This window comes from Sinohyriopsis cumingii, chromosome 10 (assembly GCF_028554795.1).
Source record: "Sinohyriopsis cumingii isolate HCF-2022 chromosome 10, ASM2855479v2, whole genome shotgun sequence".
NCBI lineage: Eukaryota > Metazoa > Mollusca > Bivalvia > Unionida > Unionidae > Sinohyriopsis > Sinohyriopsis cumingii.
This window is the reverse complement of record NC_142970.1, coordinates 109,922,384-109,940,680: the sequence shown is the minus strand read 5'-3', so window position 1 is coordinate 109,940,680 and position 18,297 is coordinate 109,922,384. Positions and strand designations below refer to the sequence as shown.

The window sequence follows — 18,297 nt, the reverse complement described above, 5'->3', positions numbered from 1 at the left end:
ATCAATATCTTGTGGTGATTGTGGATGACAACATGATGTTCAAAGTCCAAAATTAAAAACTGAATAAGGCTACAGATGATTACAGTAAAGAGACTATACATTAAGGAATAACAATTTCTGTGGTTGCTACAAACAATGAATTTAAAGACCTACTAAATACTGGTCCTTTTGTGCAAATGAAAAGACTCCTTCATAAAACCAAAACTTGAAGCAGGTACAAACATTTTCTTTTGTGTAAATGAAAAGACTCCTTCATAAAACCAAAAATTGAAGCAGTACAAATGTTTTCTTTTGTACAAATGAAAAGACTCCTTCCCCAATCCGAAAATTGAAGCAGGTACAACCGTTTTCTTTTGTGCAAAATGAAAAGACTCCTTCCCCAATCCAAAAATTGAAGCAGGTACAAACGTTTTCTTTTGTGCAAATGAAAAGACTCCTTCACCAATCCAAAATTTGAAGCAGGTACAAACGTTTTCTTTTGTGCAAATGAAAAGACTCCTTCACCAATCCAAAACTTGAAGCAGGTACAAACGTTTTCTTTTGTGCAAATGAAATGACTCCTTCCCCAATCCAAAAATTGAAGCAGGTACAAACGTTTTCTTTTGTGCAAATGAAAAGACTCCTTCCCCAATCCAAAAATTGAAGTAGGTACAAACGTTTTCTTTAATCAAGATAACAAGGAGTTGATATCCATAAAAAAAAAATAATGGGGACAACAATCTGAAAAGAATTTTCAGAAAATAATAACTATATAACTGATATGACTTTTGAGGATAAATGAGATGACATTAACACAGACTTTAATATAAAGAATAAAATGATACTTATAGATTCGACTGATATCTTCATACCAATATATCATACTGAATCAAGGTACACATGACACATAGAGTGAATATTGATATTTTCATACCCATACATCATACTGCATTATGATACATATAGGGAATATTGGTATTTTCATGCTAATATATTTTGACGTATCGTAGTACACATGATGTTACTGCTGTGGGTTTAATGCCATTTGCAGCACAAGACAGGCTATACATGGCAGCCAGAATGACTGGTGATGGAAAAGCCCAGGAAAACCCAAATAAGAACCAATGACCCACAGGAAGCTAATAGCAAGCTTTCTCACATATACACATGGTCAATCCTGAGACTTGGCCATGTGGGGCCCCATACATATTCTATCATGGTACCCATGATGCAATGATGAACATAGTGAATATTTAAAATTTTCATACCAATACATTATAAGGTATCATGGTACACATGCTAATAGGGAATATTTTGATTTTCATACCAATACAGTATACTGTATCATGGTACACATGATGCTAATAGGGGGTTTCACGGTTACAAAGGAGTTACTGTTCGTAGCACCTAAAATTACCTCCCTTAGCTCAAATGCGCATGCCCACAAAAAATTTCCAGTTCCAGATAGTTTACCGTCTACACTTGGTTAGCGAAACATAAAGTCAACAAAGGAAGGTCTCTAGCTGTACTACAGATCATTATGGTTAAACCAATGAATCAATTATATATGTCAAACATCTTTTATTCATACTAGGAGAATAATTACAGACATCAAATCATATAATTAGATTCAGTGTCTATACTTACATTATATCAGATAATTAAATAATATTTACTTTCCATACTTAAATGATATCAAATAATTAAATTAAATACACTGTCCATAACTAATAATATACATTCATTATCCATTATTTCAAAAACATTTGTAGGAACATTTTACTCTGCTCTCCAATTTTAAACATTTATTGCATTTTTGGTTATATAACTTTAACGAAAACAGTCTAAACAATTTGGATTTTTCATATGTTGATATATCCTTCTTTCTCAGTTATTTTCGCAAGGCTAATAGTTCATTTATAGTACGAGTTAAGAAAGTTATAACACAAGTTCGATAAGAAAATTATAACATGAATTCAATATGTCAGCTGATTTGTAAAGCTGAATATTTTAAGCCAGAAACGTTTGTTTTCAAAATAAAATGGAACACAATATTTTAATGTATTCAGAAGAACTTAACAAAGCAATAATTACATTAGCTATCATAACAATAAATGAGTGTAATTAATGCAGATGGAATATGTATTCATATTTGGGTGTAAACGTCATACAATATTCAGATTAAATAACATACCTAATGACGTTTTTTTCTTTCTGTTTCATTTTATTTTTGACTTTTGAAACATCAAATATTGGACGGTACATGCAGTAACTTTCAGCATGATTTTTCTTTGCATACACTGACATGTAATAACTCTCAAATTTGCTGGGCTCTTCAGACAACATTGCTGATTGCCACCAGCAAATTCAGCCTTCTTAAAATTAGTTTATTTCTGTTTAACTTTCCTTGCATCAAATATGTAATTTTTTAAGATCCAATTATTTCACAGATTCAGTCATATTACTTTGGTTTGCCGTTTAAATCAATATTGATCCACGTGACCAGATTTAAAATTGCAAACAGAATGATTTAAAAAAGAGACTGCATGTAAAAACATACTCTACAAGTCAATAATAAATGGATACTCACAAATATTCAGATTTGTTGTCTTTATATATCAGTCTTTCTAACTTAGCATCATTTTAAACTTATTTTTAACCAGAAGTATGTTTATGTACTACACGTATGCAAACACACATTCATTCAAGGATATACATACCCATGTACCAGATGAAAGAAGACAGACATACATACAGACAGACAGAGAGACAGATAGGTGAGAGCCACAAATGCCCTATGCATGGCATAGTGTGTCTAACATCGATATTTCTCCAAATTTTATACTCTGAAATTTAACATTCAAGGAAATAAAATTAAAATAATCATCAAGAAGACTCGTACGTGTGCCTGTCTGTTCAGGCGTGGTTGATATTTGTGCATTTTGAAAAAACTCAAGTTATTTCATGAAAAATATAATGAACATTAATAGAAAAGCAACAGCCTAAATCAATAATACAAAACTTTAAGAAGTTAGAATTTTTTTCTTCTCATTGTCGTTCAACCTCCATTAACTGCTATGATTGAAGCTGTACAAAATAAATATATTTTCATTATTCTTCAAGCGAGATAAATTGCAAGAACTTTTTACGCAGCGATACACTTTTGCACAATTAAATAATACAAACTAGAGCATAAGGTAATAATGGAAAGATAGTGAAGTTCTGAAATGGGCAGATAATATTTATTTGAAAGCTGGGAGCAGCACAAGTTAGTGAAAAAAATAAAGATGTATAAACAATTGATCAAATATTGATAGAATTTCTTTTTAAGATAGTGAGATATCGATCCTGCTTGCATAATGTGAGCAGTCAGTCACATTTTCTTGATCTACATCTGCCATCTTAATTGACTGAACTATCCGGAAGTGAGTTGCACCAATATGCCCTCTGGTGTTTTCAAGGGGAGATACTAACCGTGAAACCCCCTATAGGGAATATTTTGATTTTCGTACCAACACATTATATTGTATCACAGTACACATGATGAATACAGGGCATTTTTTATTTTTGTATCTATACATTATAATGTCGCATGGTACACATGCTTATAGGGATATTTTGAATTCCATATCAATACATTATACTGTATCATGGAACACATGATGAATACAGGGAATATTTTGATTTTCATACCAATACATCATACTGTATCATGGAACACATGATGAATACAGGGAATATTTTGATTTTCATACCAATACATTATACTGTATCATGGAACACATGATGAATACAGGGAATATTTTGATTTTCATACCAATACATCATACTGTATCTTGGAACTGTATCATGGAACACATGATGAATACAGGGAATATTTTGATTTTCATACCAATACATCATACTGTATCATGGAACACATGATGAATACAGGGAATATTTTGATTTTCATACCAATACATCATACTGTATCATGGAATACATGATGAATACAGGGAATATTTTGATTTTCATACCAATACATTATACTGTATCATGGAACACATGATGAATACAGGGAATATTTTGATTTTCATACCAATACATCATACTGTATCTTGGAACTGTATCATGGAACACATGATGAATACAGGGAATATTTTGATTTTCATACCAATACATCATATGTATCTTGGAACTGTATCATGGAACACATGATGAATACAGGGAATATTTTGATTTTCATACCAATACATTATACTGTATCATGTAACACATGATGAATACAGGGAATATTTTGATTTTCATACCAATACATCATACTGTATCTTGGAACTGTATCATGGAACACATGATGAATACAGGGAATATTTTGATTTTCATACCAATACATCATACTGTATCTTGGAACTGTATCATGGAACACATGATGAATACAGGGGATATTTTGATTTTCATACCAATACATTATACTGTATCATGTAACACATGATGAATACAGGGGATATTTTGAATTCCATACCAATACATCATACTGTATCATGGAACACATGATGAATACAGGGAATATTTTGATTTTCATACCAATTCATCACACTGTATCTTGGAACTGTATCATGGAACACATGATGAATACAGGGGATATTTTGATTTTCATACCAATACATTATACTGTATCATGTAACACATGATGAATACAGGGGATATTTTGAATTCCATACCAATACATCATACTGTATCATGGAACACATGATGAATACAGGGAATATTTTGATTTTCATACCAATACATTATACTGTATCATGGAACACATGATGAATACAGGGAATATTTTGATTTTCATACCAATACATCATACTGTATCTTGGAACTGTATCATGGAACATATGACGAATACAGGGAATATTTTGATTTTCATACCAATACATCATACTGTACCATGATATACATGTTACAAAATGAAAACTTGAAATAATAATATAAATTCTTTAACTGACAACTCTGGAAATATATACTCTGGTAACATTTAATGACATGTAGTTCATGCTATCAAAAAAGAAAATTAAAGTAATACTAGTTATAATAATGACAAACCCTTTGCATTTAGTGCAATGTTTTAAGGACAATACTATGGTTGTACTAACTTGAGATGATGAAAGCGAACATCATTATAAGTTATTTACCTGAGAATAAGCTCAGTCCATGAGTCAGGATTCGTATAGTATTGAGACATAGGTTTAACGATGCACAATTAGAAGCAATACATACCCCTGCTTCAAACTTGCATCATTGTTCATTTAGTCTTAAAATCTGTGTTTTGTACCTACAAACAAAACCACAGAAACTGGCCTCTCATAAAAAAATGGACCCTAGATTCCACAAAATCCAGTACCACAAAAAAACTGTTGCCCTAGTTTCTACAAAAACTCGTGGGCCAAACATATAAGTAAATTCAAAGAAGAAGTCATGATGAAATGAAGTATCCCACTGTGTTACTTTAATTCAATATATCATAGCACAAACTCTGCATTTTGGTAGCCTTAATGCTTTAAGGACAAATTTTCTGAGATCCTCTCTTTCTGACATCATTCTGCATTTGTCCTACTTACCATCCATACTGTTTTATCAGAGCCATCTATACCCTTCCACATGACTGTAAGCAAGATGATCAGTAAGTTTTGGCACAGTTCTTCAGAAGTCTCTTCGGCACAGCCAATATAAATCCTCTGTAGACCAAGACTATCAAGAGCTCTCTGAATGTGTTCTGCCTGTGTAAATGAGTCACGGCGAGATTCATTGGCCTGGGAAGATGTCTCCAATGACTCCTCAGTCACAGATAGGGATGTCGATAAGCATTCAGAACGGTGTCTTTGTTGCGATTCTCTTTGTCCTATTGCACTCAAATCTTCTGCACTAGCACTTGAACTGCGTGACATATCACAGGGTAAATCATCCTCCATTAAATCTTGATTCATCTTTTCAAATAACGGTGTGAAAGGAATTTGAGGTGAAGAACCCAAGTCAACATTTCCAAGGTTGAGATGAAACTGTGTATGATCAGGTCTCTGGTTTTGACTGATAGTTGTTGAATCACTTTGAGAACAATTACTACTGTGCAATGTAATGGAACTGGTACTTCCAATCACAGCATCCTCATTTTGTGTAAGATGAATGTCTAATCTATTTTCAATATCAGTACCTTCAGGAATACAATCCTGATCTTGGGTGATCTGAGTATCTGTACTCATAGCAAATGCATCATCTGTAAGGTCAATAAGATCACTAGATTCATGGTCGCTGGTTTCCTTTGAGATGGCATGAAGAATGAAGAGTTTGGTGAAAGCTTCCTGCCATCCCAGTTGCTTGGCAAACTGTTTTGCTGCACCAGTTTTTGAGACAAGTATTGACAAGACCTGAGTAAAAGTAAACAAATGATATGATCAACCAAAATGTGAATAAATAACTCATTACATAAAAACATGGAATATTGTATGAAAAAACTGAACACAGTTTTATTTTAAATACAAAATAACCTCATTATTAACATAACATTTCTGTTCAATCATTTGCAAACTGAGAATAGATGCTCACAATGTATGTGTCGGAATATAGGGACTGAACAAGGTTTGCTGGGTACAAAATGCTTACTTGAGCTAAAGGGATGCTTTTGTTAACAAATTTATTGATTTACTTTTTAATTCATTTCTATTTTAATTTATTTCATTAATGCAATCTGAGTGTTTTAAGTTTTTCCTGACTGCTTAAGCAGATATTTTCTTACAACATATTGTTTATTATTATCATTCTTACTTGATTAATTACTATGTGCATGGTTCCTCACTACAAAAATGCTCAAGGAAGCAAACAAATGTACCATGATACACACAATACTGCCTTATGCTGGGATAAATATACATTACCAAGTGGTCCCACACTGTAATATTATTCATGGGACTCATAATATTGTAAAAGTGATATATGCAACACTGTAATGTTATTCATGGGACTCATAATATTGTAAAAGTGATATATGCAACACTGCCTTATAGTGGAATAATTTATCCTCTGTAAACTGGTCCTTAACTACAATGCTTTTCAAGAAAGCCATACAAGAGTACAGTGATAAGGCACTGTAGTGTATTATATATAATACTCTCCCTCACTGTAATAGGGTTCAAGGGGGGCCATACAAAAGTACCATGATAAAGGTCAGGTTGCCTTATACTGGGTATATGATACATATTTGTCCCTGAATGTAATAGGGCTCAAGAGAGCCATACAAGAGTATCACGATAAAGGTCAGGTTGCCTTATACTGGGTACATGATACATATTTGTCCCTCATTGTATTACAGCTCAAGGAAGCCATACAAGAGTACCACAATATAGGTCAGGTTGTCTTAGCCTATAGTGCATTATATATGTAACAGTTGTCCCTCATCATAATACAATCCTAGGTAGCCATACAAGATTACCAGGATTCAGGTGAGGCTGCCTGATCCTAGGGTGCATTTTATATGATACAGTTGTCCCTCTTTATAATACAGTTCTAGGTAGCCGCACGAGAGCAAAAGGATACAGGCAAGGCTGCCTTAAAATGGGGTTTATGATATGGAAGAATATCATTTAACCAGAATAATGGGATCAATGATCATACCTGTGTTATAATGAGGTCTGTATTGTAACCTAGTGCTCTATTGTAAAGGATCATTGTATATAAATTAGATGCCAAATATGTTCAACAAAAGGTTTTTAAAAACATTAACAAAAATTGAACTAAAACTGCATGAGCATTAACAAGGTTGGAGTACTACTAATTTCAAACAATACCAATGTTGAAGTACTACTGATGTCGTATAATACCAATGTTGGAGTATTACTGATGTAATGCTGGATTACTATTGACGTCAGATAATATCAATACTGGAGTATTAATGATGTCACACAATATCATTGCTGGAATAGTACTGATTGCAAGCAAATCCCAAAGCTGGAGTACTACTGATGTTGCCTAATGCCAATTCTGGAGTACTACTGATGTCATATATTGGGAGTACAACTGATGTCACACAATACCAATGTTTTTGGAGTACTACTGATGTTGTGGCCCCAAGTGGCCAAGTGGTCTAAAGTGCTCACTGTTATGGATCACTAAAATCTCACCTCTTTCTGCATGGGTTCGAGTCTCTGGCTCGACCAATGTGGGTATGTGAGAAAGCTTGCCAGTAACTTCTCATGGGTTTTCCCGGGTTTTATCCTCCACCATTTATACTGGCCACCATGATAGCTTATCTTATCTTGAAAAAATGAGATCAAACTCTACAACAACAACAACTACCGATGTCACAAAAAACCAATGTTAGAGTCCTAATAATGTCATACAATACCAATGCTGGAGTAATATTGATATCACACAATGCCAATACTGAGGTACTAATGATGTCACACAATTCCAATGTTGGGGTACTACTGATGCCATACAATGGGAGTACTGCTGATGTCATACAATGGGACTACTAATGATGTCATACAATGGGAGTACTACTGATGTCACACAGTGGAATTATTACTGATGTCATACAGTGTGAGTACTACTGTTGTTGTTTTTGTTGTTTTAGGGTTTATTGCCATTTTTCAGCACACGGTAGGCTATACATGGCGGCCAGTATTAATGGTGGAGGAAGAACCCAGGAAATCCCCTGAAAGAACCACTGACCCTTGAGAAGCTATTGGCAAGCTTTCTCACATACCCACATTGGCCGAATCGGAGGGAGTACTACTTATTTCACACAATGGGAGTACTACTGATGTCATACAATGGGAGACTACTGATGTCATACAATGGGTGTACTACTGACGACATATAATTCCAGAGCTGGACTATAGATAATGTTACAGTTCTTCTGGTGTCATAAGATATCAGTGTTGGAGTACTACTGTTGACATACAATACCAATGATTGAGTACTACTGATGACATACAATACCAATGATTGAGTACTACTGATGACATACAATACCAATGATTGAGTACTACTGATGACATACAATACCAATGATTGAGTACTACTGATGACATACAATACCAATGATTGAGTACTACTGATGACATACAATACCAATGATTGAGTACTACTGATGACATACAATACACTACTGATGACATACAATACCAATGATTGAGTACTACTGATGACATACAATACCAATGATTGAGTACTACTGATGACATACAATATCAATGATTGAGTACTACTGATAACATACAACACCAATGTTAAAGAACTGCTGCTATCATTAGGTACCAATGGTGGTCTACAGCTGATGTCAAACAATACAACTGTTGCAGTTCTGCTGATGTCATAGTTTGGTGAACAGGTGATGCCATACAGTTTCACTGTTGGAGTACAGATGATGTCATACAACTGTAGGCTTCAAACAAGCTCAAGCCTGCTTAGTCAAATAAATCAAACACATACATATTAAGAACTTCATCCAATTTAAAAGTAACATAAGTACAATACCTGATGGCTGACAACTTCATGTAAGTACAATACCTTATGACTTACTGACAACTTCATGTAAGTACAATACCTGATGACAGACCGACAACTTCATGTAAGTACAATACCTTATGACAGACTGACAACTTCATGCAAGTACAATACCTGATGACTTACTGACAACTTCATGTAAGTACAATACCTGATGACAGACCAACAACTTCATGTAAGTACAATACCTGACGACAGACTGACAACTTCATGTAAGTACAATACCTGATCACAAAATGACAACTTCATGTAAGTGCAATACCTGATGACAAACTGACAACTTCATGTAAGTACAATACCTGATGACAGACTGACAACTTCATGTAAGTACGTACAATACCTGATGACAGACCAACATCATGTAAGTACAATACCTTATGACAGACTGACAACTCATATAAGTACAATACCTGATGACTTACTGACAACTTCATGTAAGTACAATACCTGATGACTTACTGACAACTTCAAGTAAGTACAATACCTGATGACAAAATGACAACTTCATGTAAGTACAATACCTGATGACAAAATGACAACTTCATGTAAGTACAATACCTGATGACAGACTGACTTCATGTAAGTACAATACCTGATGACAGACCGACATCATGTAAGTACAATACCTTATGACAGACTGACAACTCATATAAGTACAATACCTGATGACTTACTGACAACTTCATGTAAGTACAATACCTGATGACAAAATGACAACTTCAAGTAAGTACAATACCTGATGACAAAATGACAACTTCATGTAAGTACAATACCTGATGACAGACCGACAACTACATGTAAGTACAATACCTTATGACAGACTGACAACTTCATGTAAATACAATAACTGATGACAGACGGACAACTTCATGTAAGTACAATACCTGATGACAGACCGACAACTTCATGTAAGTACAATACCTGATGACAAAATGACAACTTCATGTAAGTGCAATACCAGATGACAGACTGACAACTTCATGCAAGTACAATACCTGATGACAGACTGACAACTTCATGTAAGTACAATACCTGATGACAGACCCACATCATGTAAGTACAATACCTTATGGCAGACTGACAACTTCATATAAGTACAATACCTGATGACTTACTGACAACTTCATGTAAGTACAATACCTGATGACTTACTGACAACTTCAAGTAAGTACAATACCTGATGACAAAATGACAACTTCATGTAAGTACAATACCTGATGACAAAATGACAACTTCATGTAAGTACAATACCAGATGACAGACTGACAACTTCATGTAAGTACAATACGTAATGACAGACTGACAACTTCATGTAAGTACAATACCTGATGACAGACCCACATCATGTAAGTACAATACCTTATGGCAGACTGACAACTTCATGTAAGTACAATACCTGATGACTTACTGACAACTTCATGTAAGTACAATACCTGATGACAGACTGACAACTTCATGTAAGTACAATACCTGATGACAGACTGACAACTTCATGTAAGTACAATACCTGATGACAGACTGACAACTTCATGTAAGTACAATACCTGATGACAAAATGACAACTTCATGTAAGTATAATACCTGATGACAGACCCACATCATGTAAGTACAATACCTTATGGCAGACTGACAACTTCATGTAAGTACAATACCTGATGACAGACTGACAACTTCATGTAAGTACAATACCTGATGACAGACTGACAACTTCATGTAAATACAATAACTGATGACAGACTGACAACTTAATGTATAGAGAATATCAATATATTTTAAAATAGATGTGCAAGAAAATATATGAAACTTGTATTGTCATGAGTAATGAAGCCAAGAGTTAAAGCACAAATGATTCCACTTCATGAGTGAATTATTTCCTTATATACTCACTAAATGTATATTTTCTTTTTTATTATATATTTGTTATGGCACAATCCTTCAATTTGCATGGATGTGCTCAACCATTCTGTGTCAGTGTTATTAATGGCTGCATTAATAAATCAAATAAAAAGAAGTTCTGAAATTGTACAATAATTTTAGGACACGACTTTCTACAAATTTAGATTATGCATATAATGCTACAAATAGTGTATTTTGTCAAAGGAATCACTGCTTTCATACAAATATATGAAGATTTTTATTTTCATTAACAAATTTCTTGGACTGATACATCAAATAATGCTGGAGTGGAGGTACGTTAAAACATAAGAGAATGGTTCAAAAGATTTCACTATGTAGCATCTGTTATCTATATGTAATCTGTATTGTGAACTTAATGTTTGTTCATGATTGTAAGTTCTAGATAGAATATTTGCATAGCATTTGAGTTTGGAACATTCTAGGCCCAGTCTTGTTTACAATTAGACTGGAATTTGCCATTGGAATGATTCACAACTAGGTCAAGTGAAAATGTGTATAAATAGGGATTTGTTAAAGAAACAATTACTGTTTTAGGTTGATAAGTGGAATCCACTGTTAATCAGAATTTACAGTTGTGTTCAGATATAATTTGTGAGAAATTATTGATTTAAAACATTCATTAGAATTGCTAAAATGCTCATTCACTTTTGGATTTATACACACTGCTGTGGACTATTGTGAACTCATTGAAACATATTCTGGATTGCAACACAGTTTTACACCAGGGCATTCAAGACTACTGGAATTAATTCAGAACATTCTGTATTTTTGGACAATTGACAGGACATTGAGGATTATCTGGGATTTAATTCACAATAATGTAAGCCATCTCTTTAATTTTCACTTTGAATTTTAGAGAAATAAATAACATGTTGATTGTACTTAAATTATTGGTTTCCCTTCCTTTCTGTTACATAATTTAAGACTTAGAGTCATAACACATCATCATACAACAAATGTTTAATGATTGTGAGTATAGCTGCAAGAATTTTGGTTTCTTTCTTTGCCGTATTCAGATGTGAATTCTTTTGTCTATTTCACTAACAGACACTGCACCCAAATTTTTAATGACAATTAATTTCAGTTTGCAACTGATGCTAATCAATGTCAATTTCTCCACTGTATTCAAATATTATTAATTTGGTGACAGATAAAATCACAAATTTCATTACATATTGGGAATCAAGAGTTTTTCTTTAAAAAATGTGTACTGTTTATCGCTGAGTGTAAACGGTAAATGATTATGTATGAGTGGCACAGAAAACTGAATAGCAATATGTCATGTGAGTTCAGTCACTGTCAAATTGCATGATTCATTGGAAAATCTAATTATCAAAAAGCTAATAAATTAAGACTTTTTTGTTGTTGTTTAAGGTTGATTTGCAGTCATTCTTAATGGCACGTTCTCAATGAATACATAAATACCTCCAAGAGGGTCAACAGTTGTGACACATTTCTCAATGAATACATAAATATATGCAAGAGGGTCAACAGTTGTGACACATTTCTCAATGAATACATAAATATCTCCAAGAGGGTCAACAGCTGTAACACATTTCTCAATGAATACATAAATATCTCCAAGAGGGTCAACAGTTGTGACACATTTCTCAATGAATACATAAATATATGCAAGAGGGTCAACAGCTGTGATACATTTTTCAATGAATACATAAATATTTGCTAGACTGTCAACAGTTGTGACATTTTTCAATGAATACATAAATATTTGTGAGAGGGTCAACAGCTGTGATACATTTTTCAATGAATACAGAAGTATATGCAAGAGGGTCAACAGTTGTGACACATTTCTCAATGAATACATAAATGTTTGCTAGATGGTCAACAGTTGTGATACATTTTTCAATAGATACATAAATATTTGCTAGAGGGTCAACATATTTTAAGATCCATTCATCCTGATGGGAAAACAGAGAGAAGAAGGGAATGGAGAGAGGGAGTTTGAATAACATATATAAGGGCAGATATACTTCCAAATGGAAAAAGAAAGTAGTTCCAAACTGATATTGCTTCTTTGGCAAGAAAGATCGTATCACTAATGTTGCAATATACTTTTTTCTCCCAATGATATATTTCAGTATCTCATTATGAGATATTTAATAAAAGTATAATACTTGCTGACTGGTTGGCAACTTGATACAAGTGCAATCACTGCTGACTGACTGACAACTTGATACAAGTACAATGCCTGTTGACAACTTAAAACAAGTACAATGCCTGCTGACTACTGACAACTTGATACATGTACAATGACTGCTGACTGGCTGACAACCTGATACAAGTACAATGCCTGCTGAATGACTGACAACGATACAAGTACAATGTCTGCTGACTGGCTGACAAAACTTCAGTATGTGTAATTTGGATTTTTGATGTAGCTGTAACAGTTTTAGTCATATCACTGCCATGTCTGTAGTGTGACAGTTTATAGTAATGTCTAGCACTGGGGCATCATGCTGCAGACATGTAGCATGATGTTCCAACTAGTCACATTGTCCTGACACCAGGATGAGTACCAAGCGAAGAAGCTGCATGTACTGTTTTTATAAGTCTTTGGCATGACTCAGCCAGCATTCGAACCCGGGACCTATCACACCTGAGGCAGATGCTCTAACCACTTAGGTCATCCGAGAAGTCCTAACAACCTGATGAATGTACAATGCCTCCTGAATGGCTGCTAACTTGATATATATACAATGTCTGCTGACTGGTTGCTGACTTGATATGAGGATAATACCTGCCTAACGTCTGACAATTTGATACATGTATAATACCTGCTGACTGGCTGCCAACTTGATATCGAAACCACTTGACTGGATCAACTGTAAAACTGCCAGCACTGCATTGTAGCTATGACCTGTATCTGAAAAAAGTAATGTAACCATATCAGTAAAACATGGTTGAAGATTGGATCAAGTTCTATTTATGGAAAATAAATAATCCTCAGTACAGTACACAAAATTATCCATAAACTAATTATAATGATCATACCTGAGGGACGTTAAGTCACCAATGCAGTACACAAAATTATCCATAAACTAATTATAATGATCATACCTGAGGGACGTTAAGTCACCAATGCAGTACACAAAATTATCCATAAACTAATTATAATGATCATACCTGAGGGACGGTAAGTCACCAATGCAGTACACAAAATTATCCATAAACTAATTATAATGACCATACCTGAGGGACGGTAAGTCACCAATGCAGTACACAAAATTATCCATAAACTAATTATAATGATCATACCTGAGGGACGGTAAGTCACCAATGCAGTACACAAAATTATCCATAAACTAATTATAATGATCATACCTGAGGGATGTTAAGTCACCAATGCTCATTCAGCTTGTACTCCCCAGAGAATATTCTTGAATGCCATTAATGTATAAGGAGAATAATTTAGGATACCATTACAGTGTTAACAGAATATACAAGAATACCAGTACAGTGTTAGCAGAATACACAAGAATACCAGTACAGTGTTAGCAGAATACACAAGAATACCAGTACAGTGTTAGCAGAATAAAACAAGAATGCCAGTACAGTGTTAGCAGAATACACATGAATATCAGTAGTGTTAGCATAATACACAAGAATACCAGTAGTGTTAGCAGAATACACAAGAATACCAGTACAGTGTTAGCAGAATACACAAGAATACCAGTACAGTGTTAGCAGAATACACAAGAATACCAGTACAGTGGTAGCTGAATACACACAAATACCAGTACTGTGTTGGAAGAATACTCTAGATTATCATGTATCATGTGACTACTCAGCTGATATGTGCTTTCTGTTTGATGAATCTGGCTTTGTGTGGTGAATTCCTACTTTCTGAAAGTCAATTGACTCTGACCCTACACCACAACCTATATGTCCAAATATCAAAATTGGAGTGAGAAAGGTCAGAGGAAACTAAAGATTAATATTTCAGGTGCTCCTAACAACAACTGTCTATCTTTTTAGAGAGTTTGAGCAACCACTCAATTCATTATCTGTTTCAAGAATGAACACATCCTTTCATGGCTAACAAAAAGTTAGTCATGTGTTTCACAATTTACAGGTAAGCTGTCAATTTGTAAATTTATTTTGCATCCATTTCTACTGATAATAAAATAAAAGCTGTTGTGTGTCTGTGTGTGTGTGTGAATGAGAGAGATCAATGAATGAGCTCATATACTCAGATTTATAGGAAGAGAGAGAGAGAGAAAGAGATAAATAAATGCACAATCACAGTGTAGTTGTCTTGATATAACTAAACAAAATACATATATCTTGGTAGCATACACCTACTGCTAATAATAATACATGTGAAATAATGCTATTCAGTTTATAGTATGTAAATAGGTCTTGAACCAAGTTTGAGAGCTGTACCTGCCTTCTGAGCTCACCTGTCTATAGAAGCCACTTTTGCATTTTACCATGGATGGCTGGTATAGACAGGTTTGACTGTATTTAAAAAATAAATATGTTAGGCTTCTTTGATTATTGAGAAAGTTCACATGAAAATGATACAAAAGAGTCAGAATTACAACTAGGTGTAAATAGTCCACATTGAAAGTGGCTTTTTTCTGTCCCAAGCATAATGTACTGGAACAGCCCTGAACTAATGCGTAGAATAGAAGCTATCCGGGGATTTTCCTCAGGGCAAAAATGTGGTTTAACTGTCATCAAAAAAGTGAATTTTACCAATGTGTTAACAAATCCAATCAAAGAGTAACATCACCATTAATATCATTAAATCCTAAAATACGTGACATTAATCTATACTTCAAGAAATTGTATAATATTTTGTATTACTGCTGAAAACATAATTCTATAGTACACTAAATCACAACAATACTATTCACTGCAACAAATTGCGATGTTGTACCAATCAGATAAATTACAAATGTGTAAGGACAGTTCAATGGTGTCTACCTGTTATGGACACCTGCTCCAAGAATCTCTTGATAGTAGGTACAGACACCTCACAACCCTGCATCAGCCCAACCAATCCCAGGTATCCACAGTCCAGTAGTCGCAACCGGTTTTTGCTCTTTTCATAAACTCTGTCTGTCTTCAGCAAGATACACAGCACCTATGTATTTTGAATCAATGGTGGAAGAATTATACACAGTTGTTGTTTATACAAGCATTTTGATGTATTTTGTTTTAATCTGTGAAGAATTTGGTTGAAATAATGATAATGTTTTTTCAATCTTTATAATTCTGTAATATACTTTCGAGGAATATATATATATATATATATATATATATATATATATATATATATATATATATGTATAGAGAGAGAGAGAGTAAGAAAGAGAGACAGAGAGAGAGAAGAAAAAAAAGAAAGAGATAGAGAGAAATGGATAATGGTTGCCATAATTGTATGTATTAAAAACAACAGAATAAAATAAAAATTGAACTAAAGTACATATAGTAATTTCCATAACTTATTATTTTCTATTTTCCTCTTTTCGCCTAATGATTAAATGGTAAATGTATTATCTCTAACTATTGACGGATGAATATCAAAGACTAAATGTTCCACTCTACGAAAACCACTGCTGACAATTCTGAATGTGAAATAAGCATGCATAAAGTTTAATGTCACACCAGCACAATCTGGTTGTAAAGTGCTGAGCAAAACATTTGGCGGTACAAATTGCATGGTTACACTTTTTTTTGAAAAAAGATTATGGAACAATAAGTAAGTAACATCAGAAGATCTTTCTACAAAATTTCACTGTCCTTCTCATTCAATACCAATGTTCAGTCCGAAATTCTGTATCATACAGTGGGTACTTTTGAGTATTCATCAATGTCTGTACAATTGCATGTTTTGATGTTGCAAATCAAACATTTATGAATTTCATTCCATACAGTAAAACTCGAAATATTAAACAAGTGTAAAAGTGGAAGCACACAGTAAATAAAAAACCACATTCAAGTGTTAGGGAAAAGAACTTGTTCAATATGGCTTATGAATACAACTTGGACTGACAGATCTGCTATATCTCTGCACAATACCAAGTTTTCTTTACATGATCTTAGAACCAAATACATGTAGTTTTGTGTATAAATAAGGCTACTACCTTTGAACAAGATGGCATCCTTAAATATGAAGAAAAAAATGTATTTTGAAGAAGATGACATGGTATAATGTTAGTGTGATACCCACCTTTATGATTTTCTCATAGAAGACAATAGTGTATCCTGGCAAGGCCAGAAGCCCATAGAACATGTCAGCCATTTGCTGCTCAAACAACAAGAGGTACAATTGGTCCTGCTTCCTGCTGCTCTCCAGAAGGGACAAAAATATATCTAGAATTTCACAGATCTGGAAAAGATGTATCATATCAATTATAATTAAACAGAATGCTGGAGACATATGGAGAAAATAGTCAATTTTACAGGACTAAAAAGTTACTCTCTCAGACAGAACTCACAAAATTGTAAAAGAAGAGTCCAATGTTATTCAAAAGAAGTGAGCAGCTTCCAAAGAATCTAAAGTAAATGGAGACATTCAAATATTTCATCCTACTCCCTTGTTTCCTAAATGTTGCTATAAAAATTCAAAGTTCTTCCTCTGGAGGAAATAATTAAAAATATATATTTCTAAGCAAGAATGAGTGACTCCTGAAAAGTAGGTCACATTCATCCATTTTTGACATGTCACACTTTCATGCTAAGGTGAACTCCTTGTACATTTCATGAAATGGCAAAGAATTTAGATTTTTAAGCAAGTTTCAATATCACTGAAAGTTTTTACCGTAATTGTATTTATCAAGTTTCATGACCATACAGATAATATTGTTGAAGAAGTGGACCTAAATGCCAATAGTTCAAATA

The 18,297-nt window shown here is 33.9% G+C and overlaps 1 protein-coding gene across 1 annotated transcript in view; it reads right to left on the bottom strand.

Moving 5' to 3' along the window:
* Positions 1–18,297, bottom strand: part of LOC149791007 (neurobeachin-like protein 1) — a 225,434-nt gene that overhangs the window by 93,988 nt on the left and 113,149 nt on the right. The window contains exons 27-30 of the mRNA XM_089972877.1: positions 17,627–17,785; positions 16,378–16,537; positions 14,223–14,311; positions 5,568–6,371 (exon numbers count right to left, since the gene is read on the bottom strand). Of these exons, the coding sequence (XP_089829003.1) occupies positions 5,568–6,371; positions 14,223–14,311; positions 16,378–16,537; positions 17,627–17,785 (1,212 nt within the window). The remainder of the gene's footprint in view (positions 1–5,567; positions 6,372–14,222; positions 14,312–16,377; positions 16,538–17,626; positions 17,786–18,297) is intronic.